This window comes from Adelges cooleyi, unplaced genomic scaffold, assembly GCF_023614345.1.
Source record: "Adelges cooleyi isolate 19-005CV unplaced genomic scaffold, UGA_ACOO_1.1 ACOO_flye_CR_arks_rails_tigmint_CR_PRNA_23, whole genome shotgun sequence".
NCBI lineage: Eukaryota > Metazoa > Arthropoda > Insecta > Hemiptera > Adelgidae > Adelges > Adelges cooleyi.
The window spans coordinates 12,499,658-12,520,829 of record NW_026095893.1 but is presented as its reverse complement, the minus strand read 5'-3'; the positions used below and the strand labels follow the sequence as shown (position 1 = coordinate 12,520,829).

General features: G+C 27.4%; 3 protein-coding genes across 3 annotated transcripts; 2 read left to right on the top strand and 1 right to left on the bottom strand.

Annotated features, from left to right (window-relative positions):
• Positions 1-872: 872 nt before the first annotated feature.
• LOC126836050 (TAR DNA-binding protein 43-like) lies at positions 873-5,905 on the top strand. The gene is made up of 4 exons (XM_050569023.1): positions 873-1,335; positions 3,871-4,064; positions 4,235-4,372; positions 4,995-5,905. Exons 1-4 carry the CDS (start codon positions 1,092-1,094, stop codon positions 5,589-5,591), a joined length of 1,173 nt encoding a protein of 390 aa, XP_050424980.1. The 5' UTR covers positions 873-1,091; the 3' UTR covers positions 5,592-5,905.
• Positions 5,906-7,560: 1,655 nt separating this feature from the next.
• On the top strand, positions 7,561-11,443 carry LOC126835204 (translation initiation factor eIF-2B subunit delta). The gene is made up of 8 exons (XM_050567599.1): positions 7,561-7,927; positions 8,149-8,262; positions 9,724-9,845; positions 9,926-10,040; positions 10,101-10,280; positions 10,342-10,469; positions 10,535-10,893; positions 10,959-11,443. Exons 1-8 carry the CDS (start codon positions 7,700-7,702, stop codon positions 11,156-11,158), a joined length of 1,446 nt encoding a protein of 481 aa, XP_050423556.1. The 5' UTR covers positions 7,561-7,699; the 3' UTR covers positions 11,159-11,443.
• Positions 11,444-13,169: 1,726 nt separating this feature from the next.
• Positions 13,170-17,738, bottom strand: LOC126835205 (zinc finger protein 235-like). Its single transcript, XM_050567600.1, has 6 exons — positions 17,551-17,738; positions 16,971-17,301; positions 16,618-16,902; positions 15,431-15,606; positions 14,961-15,236; positions 13,170-13,529 (listed from the first exon to the last, which is right to left on the bottom strand). Exons 2-6 carry the CDS (start codon positions 17,112-17,114, stop codon positions 13,382-13,384), a joined length of 1,029 nt encoding a protein of 342 aa, XP_050423557.1. The 5' UTR covers positions 17,115-17,301; positions 17,551-17,738; the 3' UTR covers positions 13,170-13,381.
• Positions 17,739-21,172: the final 3,434 nt, after the last annotated feature.

The window sequence follows — 21,172 nt, the reverse complement described above, 5'->3', positions numbered from 1 at the left end:
GGTATTTTTTTAAATTTAAGACCCAATCACATTTAACAAAAAAAATCTGCTTAAGTATAAATATTGTAATTCACATTTATGTATTGTGTTATAAAACATATTTAACATCTTTTATAAAAAAACATTTGAAGGGTCACGGGTAAAAAAGATCAATGTCAATTTTTTTGTGAAAATAAGATACTATTTTTTTTTTCACTTTTTGTAAAAGTAAAAATTGTTTTTTTTTCTTTTACTCAAATATATTTAGTTTACCGACAACATGTTTTTTTCTCTCGCTTCAAACCCTTGCTAAAATGTAATTTTGTAAGTTAGTAAATTTCAAAAATGGATTTTAAAATTTTTTTAAATGGAATTAAAAAAAATTGACATTGATCTTTTTTCCCCGTGACCCTTCATTTGTATAATACTATGTGTTAATATAAATTAAAAAATGTATAAGTTAGTAAAATCATACTTATATATATATATTTAAACAGACTGCGACTATATATTGTAATAATAATTATTACAATAATTGTATGTCATGAAAGTTGCAGTTGCTGCATGGAAATTGTAAATGATTGATAAAACCAGATTATAATGGCTATACTGGTCATTGACATATTATTTACAACTTTGCCAGCAGGCAGCAAGGGAGTTGTTATACAACACCGAGATTTAATATAGAAATTGGTCTAAAACAAGAACTAACTTTAGTTAGCCATTATTTGTTTTTATTAAATTAAATTATCATTTTACATAATTTTGCTAATATTCATTTGGTTGGTAACAATGTTTTTCATATACAAGCTGCTGCAGCAGTGTGGGTACCGTTGATACCGTCATTTATACCTACCTATTGATTTGGTAGTAACCTGGTAGAATAATATTGATAATTAATAATTGAGATTTTCCAATATTCTAACTATACTAATAATTCTCATTCGATATTTCACATAATATATTTTTATATCATAATCTAAATTATTCAGTAAGAATATTGACGAAGTTTGTTGTTGAGCAATTAGTTTCAAATTTCTTAGTGGATACAACGATTGTTGTTTCTTGAGTTATTTCAAATTCGTTACAACATTGTAAGCTCAACTGCAATTATGTCGTTTGTACAAGTGTCGGAAACAAATGATGGCGACAGAGAAATAGTCGACTTACCTTTGGAGGAAGACGGTACTCTATTATTATCTACCTTGCATGCTCAGTATCCAGATGCATGTGGTCTCAAATATGTTGCTCCGGATAATGGCAGGACACGAGCATTGCGTCTAGCTAATGACAAACTACATCCACCCAGTGAGGAAGGGTGGGGTGACATTGTGTACTTTTGTTCATTTAATAAAGGTAAATGTTCTATAAGAAAACAAATTACTAAGTGATGTATAGTGTATTCTTTTTGGGATAAGGAAATGTATATTTTGTTTGTATGATTTATTTTAATCCAGTTTTCATGACTTGTTTATTTATCCTGAATAGACTAACTCATGAGGAGGAATAAAATACTTATACTACGAGTAGTTGCGTCTTTGAAAATACCAGTGGCGGTCACCCTGTGACCTACCTCTTGCCGCTTTCAGTCTTATGTGGCAAACTTTTTTTATTAGGTTTTTGTATTGATAATTATTTTCTATTAACTTAACTAAAGAATAGTCCTGCTAGGCTGATGTTCGAGCATAGTTCGAGAAGCATGTGTTTTTCAGTAAAAAGTGATGTAAATACTAAAATCACTAGGAGTTTAATAGGAATTTTTTTATTGTAAAACGATGTAAGGTTAACAGCTACCATTTATGTTATTTTTCCGATATTATTGTACATATTAAAATAACGTAAAGCTATCTGCGAACTGATACTGTACATTTGGTAAAAACCCTCTATCCTATAATTGTGCAGGACTTGATAAAAACGTTAAATACTAGTGTTATACTAATAGTGCAGGGTGAGATTTCCTTACAGAAATGTTATGTAAACGTAATCAATTTTTTTTTTCATTCTGGTTATTTAAATGTTATAAAATTTGAATAATGAAAAAAAAGTTATTGTTGGTTTATATTTAGAATCCTACAATTGTGTGAATTTCTTTGAGGAACTCTCCAAGTTATAATTTGTTATGCCAAAATAAATTTGTTGTATAATTTAACGTATTAGCAAGTTGACGTTTTTTTCCCCCAATCAAATTTTAGTTTGTATACTTATTTAATTTTGTACTGAAATACTAATAATTTACTGTAAGAAATCACTGGTTTATCTAAGTGATTACTTCTTACGTAATTTCAGGATTGCTGTATGTGAATAAACAAAAAAATTGAACTACCATAAACAACACATTTATTCAAAATATAACTAGATAAATTTGTTATTAATCTACATTTATAGTAAATGCGATCACAATCAAAGATTCATAAACATGATTGATAATAATATAGTGGTATGAGCAGATTCATTTGATTTGGCTGGCAATAGCTTGAAGTAGAAAAGTTGTTATTAACATTAAATTATTATTTATTACTTTATCAATTGTTAAAACACAGACAATAATATATACTATTAGTGACTTATTTAGATAACGAATGTACCCAAAAATATATGGTTTAGACAGCTTACAGTCCAAAAAAAAAAGCACAAAAGTATCTATTTATGTTTAGATCTAAATTAAAACTAAATATCCTTTATTTATTTTAAATAAAAATTATGTTTGTTAATAATTAACAATGTGATAGTCATAAATTATGTTTGTTAATAATTAACAATGTGATAGTCATTTATCAAACTGATTGATATGTATTTATATAAATATGAAGAGTGAATTTGTCAAATGTTCCAAGTGCCAAAGTGTAAAAATTGAACTTTATAATTTGATTTGTATTATATTCATTACCGGAAACACTTTAACATATTTTTTAGTATTAAATATAATTTTTTTTTTATAAATAACTATTCCTCTCTTGAAAAATGTACAAAATTGTTGTTTCCGGTAATGAATAATATAGAAATCAAATTATAAAGTTCAATTTTTATACTTTGGCACTTAGAACGTTGGCAATTGTACTCTTCATATATATATATAAATCATACTTTTAAAGAAGTTTATACCAGGTAATTCTTTTATCACCCTACACCAGTTTTCTCTTAAAATAATTAATAATTTCTAAACATTTTTGTTTGTGCTGTATTACAACATTATTCAAATTTTTATATTTTTTAGTATTTTCTAGAACTTTATCAATTTTTGAAACTTAAATGGTAACGTATATATTTTATTAACTTTTTAAGTTAAGAATAATTTTTTGATGATGTTGACTTGTCGATAATTAGATTTGAATAAAAAGTTTTAAAATTACAAATTAAGGACAAGAAGAAGGGTGGAGAGTAGAGCTATTTTTATATGCGCGCGTTTCTTAATCGCACTCCACCTCCCGTCCTAAACTTTAAACCTAAATAACTTAAAAATAATTATTAAAAACTGGTTATCGACCAGTCAATATTTTCAGTGAATTATTCTTAATTTAAAAAATCAATTATATTTATATTACCATTTGAGTTTTAAAGTTGATAAAGCTCTAGCAAATAATAAACAAGGTACAAATTTGAATATTGTCTAATAATGTACTATAACATAAATACAAATATTTTCAAAAAAAACAATAAAAATTGTTATTATTTTAAGAGTAAACTAGTGTAGGGCATTAAAAGAATCATCTGGTGTATATACATATATATATATATATATATATGTATATAATGTAATTTGACTCAATGAGTATGAAATTATTTGTTATAATTATGAAATTAAGGTGCTATATTTAAATATCATATTTTTACATGTTGAGGAATGTAAGTGATAAAGATAAATGATGTAAAAAAAATGATATGTGTGTTCAGATAATGGACAGAAGAGAAAATTGAACGAAGAATTTGAAAGTGATGTTGAGCGAGCACCCAAGGAACAGAAGTCTGAGGCGACATCAACAGCTTGGAAGAATCGTGATTTACTTGTACTCGGTTTACCATGGAAAACGACTGATGAGGACTTAGAAAGTTACTTTAGTAAATACGGTGAACTGCGCATGGCACAAGTTAGTTTTTAACAAAAAAATAAAGAAAAAGTGTACTTAGGGAATGTAAGAATGCGACAAAGTATTTGTTGGTTTGCTTAAAAATGTATTGTTTGAAGCTTTTATTTCAGGTTTATAATTATAGTTATGTTAAAGTATATTGTTCCTAAAGTTAATATGTTAAACGATAGATTAAAAAAACTGCTGATGGCCGATCAAGAGGATTTGGATTTATACGTTTCAAGGAACAAGAGTCACAAGTGCGGTCTATGTTGGATTCACATGTCATTAATGGAAGACGATGTGAAATAAAAATTCCTAATATAAAGGTAATATTGTGTAATTAAATATTATATTATGTATAATAATATCATTGTGAGTTTGAATTAAACTCATAATTATACCTCTTCACCTTTTTAAGCTGTTTGATGAAGTATGTTGTACAAAACACTTACAACTAATGTTATCATAATATTATGTTTTTAAGTTTTTAATTTAATAAAATCTTCAGTTACAACTTACAAAGATAAAACAGTTCCAAAATGTATATACAGTTATGTAGCTGTTGTGAATATTTAAAGAATTTATTGATCTATTGTTTGAGAATGACAAGTGGCTGAGTGGGTAAGGTTGGTGTATTGGTGTATTTGGCGCTCATTGTTGTTACTGGTTCAACACTCGGTCACAGACAATATATCGTCTGGTAAAAAAGAGCCACCATCCCCCTCTCTGGCGGCTGACTGACGACCCGTCCTGAATAGCGAATTCATCTAGAAACCAGCTTATGATGGCTGCGTTCAAGGCGAGCTAACATGATGATCGATTGATCCATTATATTATTAAAACTTAATTTTCTTAACTTGAATTTGTTGTCATTTACTTATCAGGCAATGATAAGTGATAACATTTTATATAAACATGTAAGTTAAAGTTTTTTTTCTTATTTTTTAGGATGCATTTATAAATGAAGCTCCAAAAAAAATATTTGTAGGACAACTTACTGAAAGTATTACACAAGAAGATCTCGAAGATTACTTTAAGAAATTTGGAGATATTGTAGAAGTTTTTGTACCACGTCCTTTCAAAGGTATTGCTTTTGTGTCGTTCACCAAATCTGATGCTGCTCTCACAGCTCTTGATCAAGATCACACTATTAAAGATGTTCGACTTAGTGTTTCGGTTGCCATGCCTAAAGATAAAGACCAAAGGTTCCGTGGAGGTCGTAGCAGTGGCGGAGGTAGTAATTATAATAGCCGAATGAGGGGAAGTCGTGATCATTATAGTAGCCGAGGCCATTATTATGATGATGGTGGATGGGATGATTATGACCGTGGTAGCTATTCTGATCGTTACAGGGATAATCGTTATGACAGGAAGTCGTACAGTAACGATCGGTCTTACGGAGTTTGGCGCAAAAATGACTATAATGATTCATCTTCTCCGTCTCAAAATAAAGATGTAAGCAGCCAAATCGATCCAAATTTAGTTGCTGCAGTTGTAGAAAAAACAGTCAGAGGAGTAATTGGAAATATGAGTAACGTAATGTAACTATAATATTGTTTATTTTTTATTGTGTTTGTATTTTTTGGATGTAAATATATTGTGACACTATTTTTTTTGTAATTGTCAATCTGTACTTAAAAGATATTCAGAAAATATAAAACAAATTGTACATAATATTTAACTAGCTATAAAAGATAATTGTAATCCTTAATGACTGAATGATAAATTATGACACTTGTTTAAAAAGGTAGCTAAGAATTTAAGAAAATTTAGTTTATATTAATTTCAATTAATATGTGTCGAGAAAAAAATATTATGATATTAACATAAATAATATTTACATGAGTTTTGCTACATTTCTTCTTACAATATATTGAAGTTATTTACCTATTTTTTTATTACTCATAAGATAGTGTTTTCAATATATTTCTTTCATTTTTAAATTGACTCTATAATGTATGCATTTTTTGAATTTATATATTTAATAAATATCGGATTTATAGGTTTGATATTTTTTTTATTAATAAGTAATAATTATAAAAGAATGAATCTAGATAGTAAATATCAATATCAATTTTATTAGGTTTATGACCAGCTGTATAAGATTAATAAAACAAATTTCTCAAAATTTATATAAAATATGCCATATTTAGTAATGTATATGTTAAAACTTTTTTAATCTTATTATTTAATAATATATAGATATTAATTTATTCACTTAATGTATCTTCAACTACAATATATTTTTTTTATAATCAACCTGAATGTGGATTTTAATTAAACAATAAATGTATTATAATTAGATCATTTTTTATTAGAAAATATGTATTGATTTTTAACCGAAGGTGAATAAGAATATAAGGCATGGCTAATCTATATTTTTTGAAGTTGGGTCATGTTTAGTTTAGTAAGCTGAATTAAGTTTATTAAATGCACGTAACTAAATTACTCAGTTCATTATTGATAAATAATATGAGCAGTAGACATAAGAAATGTCATACTATTTTATAGTTTCATTTAAAGTCACACATACTCATCACAGTTTAACCTGTATATTAAGATTTTATGAAAAGTTGCCTATACCTACCTCTATTAAATAGCAGTATAACGACCTCTTAATAAATTAGCTACAGTTTTACAATAATTTATTTATTATTATACAACAATAATTTGTTATTAAATACAACTATACCTTAATCCACCTCTTGAAAATAGCCGACAAATCCTTCATTCGAAAATTATAAATTGTATAGGTAGTCCATACTTAAGGGCCTCTACACCTGCTGTCTGCGTTTTTTTGATCGAAAACCACTCATTCGATTTAAGTTTTGAAAAAATATTTGAGTTCTTCATATCATTTTCAATGTATTGATTGTGGCATAATTTTAAAACTATTTTTTGTTCATTAATTATTTCAGTTTTAAAATTTTTTTAAATTTCAGTTTTGTTATATTGAAATAATTAGTTAACTAAAAATAATTTTTTAACTGTGCCATGATCGATGACTTGAAAATGTTATAAAGAATTCATAGGAGCAGTACGTTGTAACTTGAAAGTAAAAACTTTCAAAATCAGAATTCAGATCCTACATACATTATAAAAATTGAAAAAAAAAAAAAATATTTAAATATATCCTTTTATGGTAATATTTATGTTTAAAAATTGTAGATTAGTGAAGTTATAGAGAAAAATTGCCTACTCAATGCGCCTTAATAAATATTAGTTTTAAGCCCTTACGCTTTCCATTCTAATGGGACGTATTTTTTAGGGCAGCATACATGGTTTATAGAATATAATAATATTATATTTTATAAACCATGCCCCATGGGCAGCATAGACATTTTATGCATAGACCTATAAAGAAATATTTTATATATTAATTAATATATTTCTTTATAAGTTTATAAGATTTTATTATGTAATATATTATTTTATTCTCTTTGAATATTAATGATTTGAAATTATTTCTATTAAGTTTGATAATTCATAACGAGATAAGAAAAAAATACTTTTGATAACAGTTAAGTATTGAAAACTTCATAAATTATGCGATGTGCAGCAATTCGTGGCTATTGTATTTTTCATGTAGTATATATATTTGAATTCTATAAAGTTTTTTTATTCAGTTAAAAAATAATAAAAATTAAATTTCAATGGAAAAGGTACAAGTAGAAGAAAAGACAAGAGAAGAAGTCGAAGCCGAGCGCAAAGCTAAGCGACTAGCCAAACAGGAACGGAAGAAAGCAGCACTTGATAAACAGAAATCTGATGGAAAAGTAGAAAACAAACAAAAATCCAATACATCAAATGTTACAGATGCAGCTAAAGAGCCATTAGTTAATTCTAATAAACCAGCAAAAACACCGAAAATTTTAAAACCTGTGAGTATATTATAATATATTTAAAAATCTGCCATTATAATATTTGCTTTACCAAGACGTGTACACTGCTATATTTTAACTGGTTTAAAAAAGGGTTTTTCACGGAAAATCACAAATTAAGTTATTCTGTAGTTTTATTTTAACCTTGTTTCATTATTGTCTTGCGTATAAAAATTAGAACTATAATTAAATTAATATGTATTATTTATTTTTATTTTTAGGATAACACAAAGGCAACTAAGAAGTTACCACAACCTCAGAAAGTTGAAGTATCAAATAAGCCAACAGATGTTAAAAACATAAAAAATAAAGAAAATATCATTAATTCTAAAATTGTAAGCTGTTTAAAAGTAAAAAATATAATTATATATAAAAACGTAGTTAGATGACTTTGAATCCCTTGGTTTTTAAATCCGAAAGAACAGTATGTGAGACTTTTCTATATTAAAAGTACACTGAGTTTCAAAGGGCATAACAATATTTTAATTCCATTTGAAATTTTTACGACATACTAATATTTTAATATTGGGAGCAAACAACTTATATGTAAAAATAATTTTCTTTTAATTTTTCTGACATTTTATAATGTGAAACACTTTTTCAATTTTTTCTCAGCCCTTACATGAGATTATTAAAAAATTGTTTAGTCATTTTTTCAATATAATATAACATACTAAAAAATTGAGTAACAATTAATAACAAGAAGTACAACATTTTAATTTAATATGCATTTCGGTTAATGTTTAAAAATATATTTTTTTAAATTTAATAATTAAATTATGTTATTTTTACAATGTACATGTCACACACCTAGATTAAAACTGTGGCAACTTAAAAAAATACCTTTTTTCAGGATTTCCAAACAGGTTTTTTTTCTTTAAAAGCATGAAAATACTTTTCAACGTAAAGTTAACAAAATATAAATTATAAATTACAATTCAATAAATAATTTGCTTAAAATATGTATAAAATTGTTTGTTTACTATCAGACTAGTCTTAAAATTTGCCAAATGGTATACAATTTGTATGTTAAAATCAATTTTGCAGTAGGTTAGGTTAGGTAAAAAAAAACACTCATTTTCTCCGCTACACTAAAAAACATTGAATTGAATCATGAATCGTGGATATGTTTTTAGTTATTTTCTTGATGTAGCTACCTTCCTTAAAAAAAACGTAATGTAATTAATGACTAAGCAAACCACATTCAATATTGATCATTATAGTTTAAAAATACAAAAAACTTAGATTCAAGGCCAGGGATTTAACCATGGACCGGTCACGCTAAACAGACACGTTTCATTTCATAACACTAAAATATGTCACAAATTTTGGTTGTGTACAAACCCAAAAACATATCTATATTAAAAATTAAAAACAAAATTCTGAGATGCATTTAATGATATTTTGGCTTGCACCATATACAATTGAATTCATAAATACTTCATACAATTTTTATTTCTTTTAAACTAACCTAAATAATACAAATTACTTAAATATGTTTTCAAGGATTTAAGCCGTTCCTCCTATTTGCGATTGCATATGGTATTAATACAGTTTTATAATAATAAAAAAATAATTTTATTCTGGTAGCTACAAACATTCTACTAATCATATAAAAGAAAAAATCAGAAATTATGCTCTATTTGCTACTTGCCTTCGAGTCATAATTTTAGCTAGCCGATATGTTATTATAATTTTTTTTTAGTGTTGTATAATAGACTACTAATAATTACTATAAAATAACAGTTTTTTAATTACTAAGTGAACTTAATCGTTCTATTACAATTTATTTTTAGATCGATGTAGCCAGTTGTAAAGCTACTAATGTAACCAAAAAACCTGTGGCAGCAAACACACATAAAGTTAAATTGTTCAACCATCTTTATAATGATACTCTATCTAATGAAAAAAAACTAATGTAATGTTTTATACTAATATAATTTATAATCATTATTCTATTTAATTATTGTTGACTAAGAAATGTATGTTTGAATACAGGATAAATTCAGGCAAAGTTCATCCAGCTTTCATTAGACTTGGCATACAGTTAAAAACCAATATAGTAGCGGGTTCCAATTCCAGATGCCTAGCTTTTCTTTATGCACTTCAACAAGTATGTAACTATTAAATTTGAATATTTATATTGTTATCTAAAACTACCAATTCTTTGTAGACTATATCCGATTTTGTGACACCTGAACACAAGCAGTTCTCTCGTTCTCTCGAAGAACACCTTGGACCCACTATCGATCATCTAATGACTTGTCGACCATTTTCTGTATCAATGACTAACGCTTTTAAACATGTCATGTGGCACATCAAGCGGTTATCTAGCAATATTACGGACGCTAATGTAAAATAGTTGAATTTATTACAAATTTGATTTGTCAATTTAATATTATATTTATTTTCAGGCTAAGGAAAAAATTGAAAACATTATTAGTAGTTTTATTTATGTACAAATTAAAATGGCCGGCAAAGCAATTTGTATAGCTGCACAAAATAAAATTGCCAACGATGATGTTATACTTACTTATGGATAGTAAGTAATTTTTAACTGCTTAAAACTATAATTATAGTAATTAAGAGTTATGTTAATCATTTCAGTTCGTCTCTTGTTGAACGGATATTAACGGAAGCTCATTGTAAAAATAAACAGTTTTCTGTGATTGTGGTTGACTCTGCCCCGTGGTACGAAGGCCGACAGCTGTTACGACGACTAGTTCGTCATAATATACCATGTACATACGTTCTTTTATCAGCCACTAGTTTCATCATGACTAGGGCTACCAAAGTGTTACTTGGTGCACACGCTTTATTAGCCAATGGTTATGTCATGGGACGGGCAGGAAGTTCTCAGGTGGCTTTAATAGCCAAACATTTTAACGTACCAGTATTGGTGTGTTGTGAAACTTACAAGTTTACTGATCGTGTTCAAACTGATTCGATCGTTTTTAATGAACTCGGTAATTAATATTTATTCAAATTTTGTTTTTATGTTTGAAAATAAATGTATACTTAAATTGTGTAGGTGATGAGAGTGAAATGATGCCCAAAGAACAATGGTTGAACAACCGTTACTTAACACCACTTTGCCTTAGGTATGACGTAACAACACCAGACTTAATAACCGCCGTAGTCACAGAAATTGCGATATTACCATGTACAAGTGTTCCGGTAGTTTTAAGAGTGCGACCAAACGAATATGGTGTATGTAACAAGTTTGATTGAAATATAAATAGAAATAAATTATCGAACATATACATATAGATTTTTTTAAACAGTTTTTATTTTCCTTAATAATATATTTATTTTTAAATGTACAATGTTCCTTCCAAGAAAATTGTAACATATTTGATTCTTGGATTCTGACGAAATTGTAATTGTATAATGCTTAGTGGTAACAATTTCATTTAGTTTTTTTAATGTCCATGGAACAAACTATTAGTTCAACACATAAGCGGCTAAGTACTAAAAATTAAACCAAATATAAAATAATTTTTGTCTTTTACAAAAATAAGAAATATTCAATTTAACCTAAACTAATTGTATATTCAGAATACTGTAAATAAAAACATATTATAATTATTTGTTCATATTGCAGACATGTTTTGAAATCAAATCATATACATCTTATAATTAAATGTTCTTAAAAAAAAATGCCATGATGTTTATATCCAAACTTTAATATCAGTCTACCAAGTCTATGCAAAGGGTTTCTTTTTCTTTAAATAATAATTTATTTACGTTTACTAATATTAAAATACTATTAGTATATATAAAATATATAGACATTAAAATATCTAAGTTATATAAAATCCTAAAAAGATTATGTACAATTGGTTAAAAATTCTAAGTTAATCTTATTTTTATATAATAAGCGCCCTTTTATAGCGATGACATCAATAATAAAAAAAAAGAAAACATATTTCATAATGAAAATCAATTTAATACAGACAAGTATTGAGATTTTCAATAGTAGTTTTTTTTATCAAAAAGTATTTTGCTTCCTACTTTTAAATTAAATAATTTACTGTGTACAGAGATATTAAATTGTTATCATCTTAAGTGCGTTTATTTTACATGTGTAACTGTAAAAAGTCAAGTCGAATAAAAACCCTGAGTAAGACTTTTAGGCCAATCTATAGTACATAAGTGATTGATGTTAATATTTGCACTTTCTCCCATTATGTGTGTTTAATTATATATATATTATAGCTGAATATAATAATAAAATTAGTTTGTAATTTAAATCTAATTAAAAAAAAAAAAAAAAACGCACACAAGCCTATATTTTTATAATGTACATATCTAGGATAAAACATAGGCAATAAAATATTAAAAATAATAGTGATTATTGCAACAAATTTAAAAGGCAAAATGTTATATATAATATAAATGTATACAAAACAAATCGCAGGTCACTACACTGTTTTACATGTTTTATAAAACACACACACTCATATATATATATATGCTTTTCACTACATATTATTATTCAAATCACAATATTTAGATATTGCCATTAACCTTTTTTTACAAATTTTAAAACCAAGCAAATCATTTTAGGTTTTAAAAATGAAGTTCTTACAACTCAAATTTTTTGAGAGGAAAAAACATTGAAAATTATTAGTTTTAGTTTGTCAATATTACATTTTTTTTTAGTTTTAAGCAGTTCATTTTTCAAAATACAAAAATATACCTAATTCGTTTCAGGTCTGTTTAACAGTTAGTCTAATTGGATTCTGGTCGCTAAACTACCAAGTGACAATAATAGATTTTTTAGGATAAAAAAAAAAAAAATACAAAACATACATAAACATGAAAATTAATAAATGTATGAGTATGTAAATTAATAATTAGGTAAAATAAACATAATATATTTTATATGAACAAGTATGAAATAAATTCATACTGAATTGCACTTCTAATGAAATGTGTTGCAACAGAAATTAATTGGAGATAATAAGTGCAATTGATACAAATTCTAAAATACTATTAATACCTTCAATATTTTAAAGTTCACTATAGAACTTAAAATGTTTAAAAAAACGCTTTGATTCAAACCAATAAGCATCATATCATTATCACTATTGGACAGAAGAAAAATTGAAAATGATTCTTCCATAATTAATTTTAAGCTTTTGAATGATTTTTACTTAGTATTTTATGTAATTTTAAGTTAATTTTAAAATGCATCTATTACAACAATATACATACACAGTATAATAAAGTATAATCGATAGCTTTTTTTTTTAATCAACAAAAAGAAGGCAAATATTAATCATAAAATGTAATGCAGAATAGTGATGATGTTACACTATTATAATTATATTAAATTATATAATGTATTAAAACTGAATATTTTTAAGCAGATAAACTAAGTATAACCTAACTTAACAAGTTAATTTAAATTGTTTAGAAGTACCTACTTATTAACATACAAAATGAAATTTATGCTCGTGTATTTTGTGGTGGACCCAACATCATTGGTGTTAGGTGGGTCAATGGAGGAGGACCATCTGCACTATGTGATGTTGGTCCCAAGAAGCGGGGACCATTTTTAGTAGTTGGCAGAATGCTGATTTCTCGAGGATCGAAGCTAAATATTAAAAAAATTAAATAATATGGAATTAATAAAAAATAATAGAGAGAACTACAATTATATAAATGATATTGGTTAATCTATTATATATATAAAAATGAAATGTATGTCTGTTTGTCTGTTTGTCCTTTATGCATTAGTACACCATTCATCCAATTGCTATGAAACTTTGGGAAGTTGTTGAGTACACTCCCGTGAACCTAACTGCCATAGTACTTTTCGAAAATTCCACCCCTAAAGATGACCTCAAACTCGAACTTAGTACTATAAATACAAAATATTTTCCGTTGCCAACCTAAAATAAACACTTGCTTTGTAACCATGGTAAGCACGGTACTCGAGCAAATGATAGGTGATGATTAAAGGAACAGACCGATTCTATGTACTACGATTCTGGGCAAGCTTTTAACTGTTGGAACGGGATCTTGGACTGGGACACTTGAGTAAGAGGAGAATATAATAACCGAAAAAAGTGTCCCAAAAACACTGTCAAGCTGTTATCTGATAAGAGATGAGGGATGGGGAAGAAAGTGGAGAAAGGGAAATGGGAATCTTGGGAAATGCCGGGTCAGGACAGCTTGTATTACTATACAATTAACTATATTTTTTTGATATGTGTTTTATATATCGTTCTGTATCTCAACAAAATCATAAACATTAAACAATTTTATTAAAATGCAATTGAAATATTAACTGTGTTCATACAGATGGATAGTATAATAAATATTTATATAGCAAACAAACTATAAGAAAGCAGTTTTTACTAATGTTGTATTATACTACAGTTGGGATAATTATTCTTTCATATATATTTTCATATTGTTTTTATACAATGTGATCTCAATTTTGCACAATGTTTTGGATCCCCCCCCCCAACTAAGTTTTTTTGACAGCAACTTTTGAATTTTAAATGGTAACGCATACATTTTATTATTTTTTTAAATTGAGAATAATGTACTAAAATGTTGACTGGTTGATAACCATTTTTATATGTAACTATTTTTGAAGTAATTGAAGTTTTAAGTTGAGGGCAGGAAGAAAAGTGGAGTGTAGTATTATTTTTATCTGTGCCCACTTCTCCTCCGGCCCTAACTTTAAAAAAAGTTGTCCAAAACTGGTTATCAACCAATCAAAATTTTTAGTATATCATTCTCAATTTAAAAGTGTAATGAAATATGCGTTACCATTTAAGTTTCAAAAGTTTTTATCAAAAAAACGAAGTTGAAAGGGGGTAAAACAAAAAAAAAATGTGAAAAATTGAGATCACATTATATAAAAACAATATGAAAAAAAATTGTAATTTCTTTAAACCTTATGAGATATTGAGTGGTCCATGATAAAAGAATCAACCTGTATGAGTTAACATAAATTGAGACCAGCTGTAAAAAATTAGATTATTTATTATAGTAAACTATGAGTGATAAATACCGTATGCTAGAATAGTTAGAGTCAGATTGCATATAGGAACTGTGTACAGGTTCGTGTTCATTATTAGCTGCTGCAGCTGCAGCAACGTTAAACCGGTGCACTTTATTAATGTGCCTGACCAAAAAGCATCCTTTTACAAATGCCTTTCCACAAAACTGACAACAATGTGCTGGTCCCAAGTCATGAGATCTGATGTGTGTCACAAACTGGATCTTGGAGTTGAACGATAGTTGACATTGTTCACATACAAATGGCTTTTCTGTCATATGACTCCACCTAGTTTTATTCAATTATAACCCACATAAGAAAAACAAATATTATTAAGCCTGTTTTACAGCCAACACGTATGCTACACTTTATTTTTTTAATACACCACATACAAATTTGTTGAATTTCCTTACATACTATTATTACGTGTAGGTGTAAAACAGGCCTTAAAACTTGACTGATTTTACAAAAAAAAGACTTACTTATGGGACACAACGTAACTCTTAACCGCAAATGTTTTTTTGCAGATGTCGCAAGAATAAGGACGTTCTCCTGTGTGTACTCTTTTATGGATATTAAGGCTGCTCTTCTGAGAGAACTTTTTAAGACATAAGTTGCATTGGTAAGGTCTTTCTCCAGTATGAGTTCTCATATGAACCTAGTAAAACAACATATATTTAATATGAAAAAATCATTATTAATAAGCCCGAATGAATTGTATACACATTATATAATAATAAATAATGTATACTAATATTATTTGTATATAATTGTTTAAAAATTAATAACCATAATTTTTTTTTTTAATTAGGTAAAGCAAGAAGTTTGATAAAATAGTAATATGATGTTAATAATAATAATAATAATATATTTAAAAATAACAATGGCCACAAAAAATAATACATTTTTCAGTAAAGTACTGCACATAATATATTATGTGTATTTCTGTAGCAATGCTATAATTATTAGCACTCACAACAGACTGATTTGACTATATTTTCTAGAGTGTATTAGTCTACAGTATAATTAGAAAAACAGTTGTAGAAAAAAATTACAATTTTAAAAACAGTAGTGCATTTTAGATATTTGGGTATAAATTCTAGCGAGCACGAAGAAATAAAACCTATAAAACTACTTGTTATGCTCACACATCATCTTTATGGTTAAATTTTAATCACATTACAATTGATATTATTTTTAATAAAAATACCATTAAAGAAAAGAAGAACTGGGCGGTGGAATTTACATAAATGCCTAATGGGTTGGTGGAATTTACACAAACGCCTACTGGGCAGTTCTCATTTAGGCTCATAACTTATTGCATATACATTTCTAGGATAAGTTCGTAAATCAAACTGCTAATTTTTATATTTTGTGGGCCGCTTTTAAATGCATTAATAAGTATTAAAGTTATATTTATTTTGTAATACAATTACTATTGGGAATCTTTAATATTGTTCATTTTAACACTATAAACTACTTCTATTACTATACTAATAGAAATAAGGGTTAATTCTGGTGGTCTATGACTAGTTCAGTTAAAACAAGGAGGGGGAAAAGACCACCTGTCATCCACCATAAGACACCACTTTTTAAAAAGAGTTGGGTGACGGATAATTTGGTATAGATCAACCCTTTAAGTACATCTTGTAATACCGAGATAACTTACTTCTAAGTATGGTTTACGGCAAAAACACGCTTCACATTGTGTACAACGATAAGGTTTATTATTTGAATGCGATTTGAGATGTACATAGTAAGAAGATGTTGATGCTAGAACACGTCCACAGATACGACAAGCTTGTGGTTTTGACCGTGATATTGATGTAGAAGTGGGTACCGGTGTGCTGGACCCATGTTGATCGTCTCCGTTAACGACAATTGATAGGGGTGGACTACCACAGCTGCTGTTTTGATCACTGATCACATTTTCGGCCACCAGACAGGGTCTTATCTGCAATTATTAAATACATTGTGAAAGTAAATAATGGTATTGATAAATTACTGTGTCAAAGATCTTACTTCAGAGTCGACTTTGATATTTTGCTTGTGTAAGCCGAGTTGTTGCATGTACTTGACAGCCGCATCATGTTTGCCAAGATATTGTGGCTGTTGTTGCTGCAACTCGTATTCAGACGAGGAAAAGTGCTGTTGAGTTTGCTGCATATTATCGTGTGCACACTGCGTCAGGTGTCTTAGCTTTCAGCAGACATTGTTGAACGTCCTACAGGAGAAAACGAGAACTGCGCGCATTTAGGCATCATCGTCTCTTTGTGTTCGCGGCCTTTATCAATTTTCATTTAATCAGAAAACAAATTTTAGAAGCCCGTTCGTTTAGAGAGTGATCAACCAACTACAACATTTTAAAAGACATCAATAATAAAAAAAAAACAAATTAATCGCGGCGTGCCGTCATACAACAATATTTATACATTGATATTAAACACATCCACACATGTATATTATACAAAACATATATGCATTTATTTATATGTATGTACGGCACGAGGCGGCGGAACGTTAATGTGATACGAGATGCACAGGTATAAACATATTATCCTATATATAATATATGTTAAATATATATGAATATTATACGTACAGGTAGCGAAGAAGAATGGAATGCAGCAGTAGTACCTAGTTTGAGATGGTTTACGAATGGAGAAAAGAAGCAAACCACACACACAAACTCAGGACATGACCCTCACCATTAACACCTCTTAATAGACCGTGAAATCGTAAAAAAAAATGTATTTGTTATTGCTGTTGTTCGTTTAAAATTATTTTAAAAAACATTTAAGTATTTTTTGTTAAAAAAAATTAAAAAATATTAATTATAAATTAAATATATAATAATTATTAAATCAATTTTCCAGAAAACAGTATTGTGATAAACTACTAATAAAATATAGTACCAACAATTTTGACTTCCTATTTTAATTTTTTGTTAATTTTTAAACGATTTTTAATAAAAAATTCAATATTATTTTACGGCTCTTATTATTATAACTTTTGTATAATTACACTTTTGTTGAAATTAAACAAACTTCGAGGAAATTGAGCAAACCAACAATTTACTTTACGGAGGTGCTAAGTACGTAATCTCAATGCTATTGTCATGGAAAAAGTAATAACCATGGAATGCGTGAATCTATATTTTAAGGTTATATAACAAAAAAGGAGCGCTTTTTGAATGAAATAGCAGATAGTCGGTTCAAATTATAATTACCGAATAATAACAAATGGAATTTGTTTACTTGGTGACCTATAAGTTCTAAATTTTTTTTTACGATTTAGGCATATACTTGATTATTTTATCTAATTACACGCGCAAATGATGGTTATAAATTATAAAAAAAAATTATAATGATAAATATAATATAATATAATTATAATAAACTATGAATAGTGAATACGTTTTTTATTATTAAATAGTTTTCAAAATATTTTTTTTAATAGTAACAATATTTTTTATGTTAAAAATTAAGATGAAATCAGATTTTGTCAATTTGACTTACTTTTCAACAAAAACTTTTCAAAATATTTGATCTTATAGGAGTACAGTAATTTTTAACAGATTAATACTTTATAGAAATGTTTTCTCCAAAAAAAAGTGTGTTTTGACTTTTTGAAGAAATAGTTTAAACAGAATGTGCACATATATTTTTTTTTTTTGTACACTCAGTTTTTGTTTAAAATTATGCACAAATCTGGTCATATCAAGAAACCAATTAGTTTTAGTAAATTTAAATTGAAATTGCAATAACTCAAAAAGTAGTTTTGCTTTACCAAACCTAAAACAAGCAAATCATTGTAGGCCTATTTCTTGGTAGGTAGGTGTTTTTTATATTAGGTTTATAAATTATATACTATACAATGTTCACTACTATTTTAAATGTACACTGTTACTTCAGCAATATTTTTCGGAAAGGATTACTAATACAAAAAAAAAAATACTATTAAGAGGACACATGCATTTTTATGGTATAAAAACATGAGTTGATTTTTTTTGATACAGCTCTTCCAAAAATTGTCCTACAGTAAAGTTACATATATCATCTGAATGTTAAGAACTTTTTGTATGTCGCCTCGACGAGTTTTTTTTTAATAACTCAATTCATGTTTTATTTAAATAAAGGTAAAAAAAAAAAGGAAAAACAATTTTTTTGCACTCATTTTAGTTTTAATAATCAAATTATTACAAAAATCTCGCCGACAGTCAAGGTGACCCAGATAAAGTTTTTAACCTTCAGATGACATAAGTAACTCTCCTATCAGACAATTTTTGGAAGATCTGTCTCAAGAAAGCGGAGAAAGTTTTTTCTCAATTTTTTTAAAATCTGTCGAGGATGCTGTGATTGTCCGAAACTATCTCACTCTATCTTTATCTCGTTCCCATGAACTGTAGACAAGGTGGTGTGGTAGACGCAGCTGTTCATTAGTTTATAGGTCTATGGTAACAAATACATATTTAGAAATAAACATTTATAATTATTAAAATATTACATTTCTTACAGATTTGCAGATTATCGTAAAACAACTTTTTTATTTATATATATTTGAACTGAAAATAATTAAAACAATTATATATAATTGTCAATATTGATGTTTTTATAAAATAAATCTTAACACAATTTAATATACTATTTGGCATGGCAACTAGTGACTTTATAACAACTTGCATAGATGTCATAGAAACTTTTTTGGTGTTAATAAATGGTATTTTCCTGGTGTTATAAGGATAATGTGTTATACTACATTAAGGAGGTTAGTTTTATAAAAAAATCATATTCATTGTTTTTTGTACAATTTTTCAATATCGAGTACTCGTAAGAATTTAAGTAACTCATTCGAAGGAAATTATTTGAGTTTGCTAAATTTTGATTAGACTATTTTGTGCATCTGACAAATTATACTCGTACTTTAAGATAGTATTACAACCTCCCCAATCAATTATGTCGTATTGGATTAATGGGAACGGAAAGCGTACAATTTTTTACAAATAAAGACTAAAACGCGAAGTGTCTAATTTTATAATTGCTAAATAAAAAATCAGCTTTTTAGCCTTCATAGAAAAAATAGTAAGTCTTACATAAGAAAAAGAAAAATTGAAATCCATCCAATAAATACGCTAGAAAATGACTTATACGAAAGTGATTTTTTTAACAAACTTTCTTCATAACTAGGAGAAAAATAACTTTATACAGGTTTATTTAGTATTATACTATAAAAACTTAATATTTTTCCACCTTAAAATTAGTCGGCATACCAAGAATACTACTAGATAAATTTTTGACAAATATTGCCTATCCTTTGCCCCTTAACAAATACTCTCCGTTTCCCTTAATATTGTACCATTGCAAAATATGTTCCTCTAACTAAATATTTATTGAGTATTTTTTTTGCCGTCCAAAAAAAAGTATGTAAGTTTCCTTAACTTTATAACTAGATTTGTCTATAAATATTCCATTTAAAATTTTAATTAATAAATTGAACAAGGTATTTAATGTATGAGTATTAAAATAGTTTTAGAAGGATTTATGTTGCAATTTATTGTATGAATAATAATTACATTTCTTTGTGGTGAAGTTCTTAAATCATTAGTAAAAGCAATAACATTTGATTTATCATACATTTTTTTTTTGATTATTATTAGAAAACCTTTCAACAAGTATTGACATATCATATTCAGATTTTTGCTAAACTGATTCGCACTCAGAGGCAACAATTATAATATTGTGTATCATCAGCGCAAGAGTAATTTTTTCCATTAAGAGAAAGACCTCTCACGTATCTTAAAAACATATAAGTAGATGCATCGATACCTAACTAAAATTGATACGTAACACATGTCAATTGCAAACATGTTACGTGACATCTGCAAGTGCCACGACTTGATTAGTATGTCCAAAATGTGGATAAGTATTAAAAAGTCGTATCATAAATTAAATGAATGTGCCATTTTTATTTTAGAACTGTGAATTGAATGTTACATAAAAAATACTCGTTAGTGTCATCTTTTATGGGATCTGGGTCTATTTAGTGGACGTTAGTACATAATATATTTTAAAGGTAGGTTGTGCAACTTCAGCGTTATTAATACAAATAGCGATTGTTTTGTATCAAATGTGTAATGTCGAATCAAATTTCAAAATCTGAACGTCATGTAAATTACGGTTTATACATCGATGTTACGTTTGGTGGGAGTTAAGCTTGGGACCTTA

What these genes read in the sequence shown, in the direction of transcription:
- LOC126835205 (XM_050567600.1), bottom strand. Translation starts at nt 17,114, where the DNA reads ATGCAGCAAACTCAACAGCACTTTTCCTCGTCTGAATACGAGTTGCAG. An exon ending in ATATCAAAGTCGACTCTGAA is followed by an intron (nt 16,903 to 16,970) that starts GTAAGATCTTTG and finishes TAATAATTGCAG; the next exon opens with ATAAGACCCTGTCTGGTGGC. An exon ending in AGTTACGTTGTGTCCCATAA is followed by an intron (nt 15,237 to 15,430) that starts GTAAGTCTTTTT and finishes GAATAAAACTAG; the next exon opens with GTGGAGTCATATGACAGAAA.
- LOC126835204 (XM_050567599.1), top strand. Translation starts at nt 7,700, where the DNA reads ATGGAAAAGGTACAAGTAGAAGAAAAGACAAGAGAAGAAGTCGAAGCC. An exon ending in TCTAATGAAAAAAAACTAAT is followed by an intron (nt 9,846 to 9,925) that starts GTAATGTTTTAT and finishes GTTTGAATACAG; the next exon opens with GATAAATTCAGGCAAAGTTC. An exon ending in GTTATACTTACTTATGGATA is followed by an intron (nt 10,470 to 10,534) that starts GTAAGTAATTTT and finishes TAATCATTTCAG; the next exon opens with TTCGTCTCTTGTTGAACGGA.
- LOC126836050 (XM_050569023.1), top strand. Translation starts at nt 1,092, where the DNA reads ATGTCGTTTGTACAAGTGTCGGAAACAAATGATGGCGACAGAGAAATA. An exon ending in GTGAACTGCGCATGGCACAA is followed by an intron (nt 4,065 to 4,234) that starts GTTAGTTTTTAA and finishes GTTAAACGATAG; the next exon opens with ATTAAAAAAACTGCTGATGG. An exon ending in TAAAAATTCCTAATATAAAG is followed by an intron (nt 4,373 to 4,994) that starts GTAATATTGTGT and finishes CTTATTTTTTAG; the next exon opens with GATGCATTTATAAATGAAGC.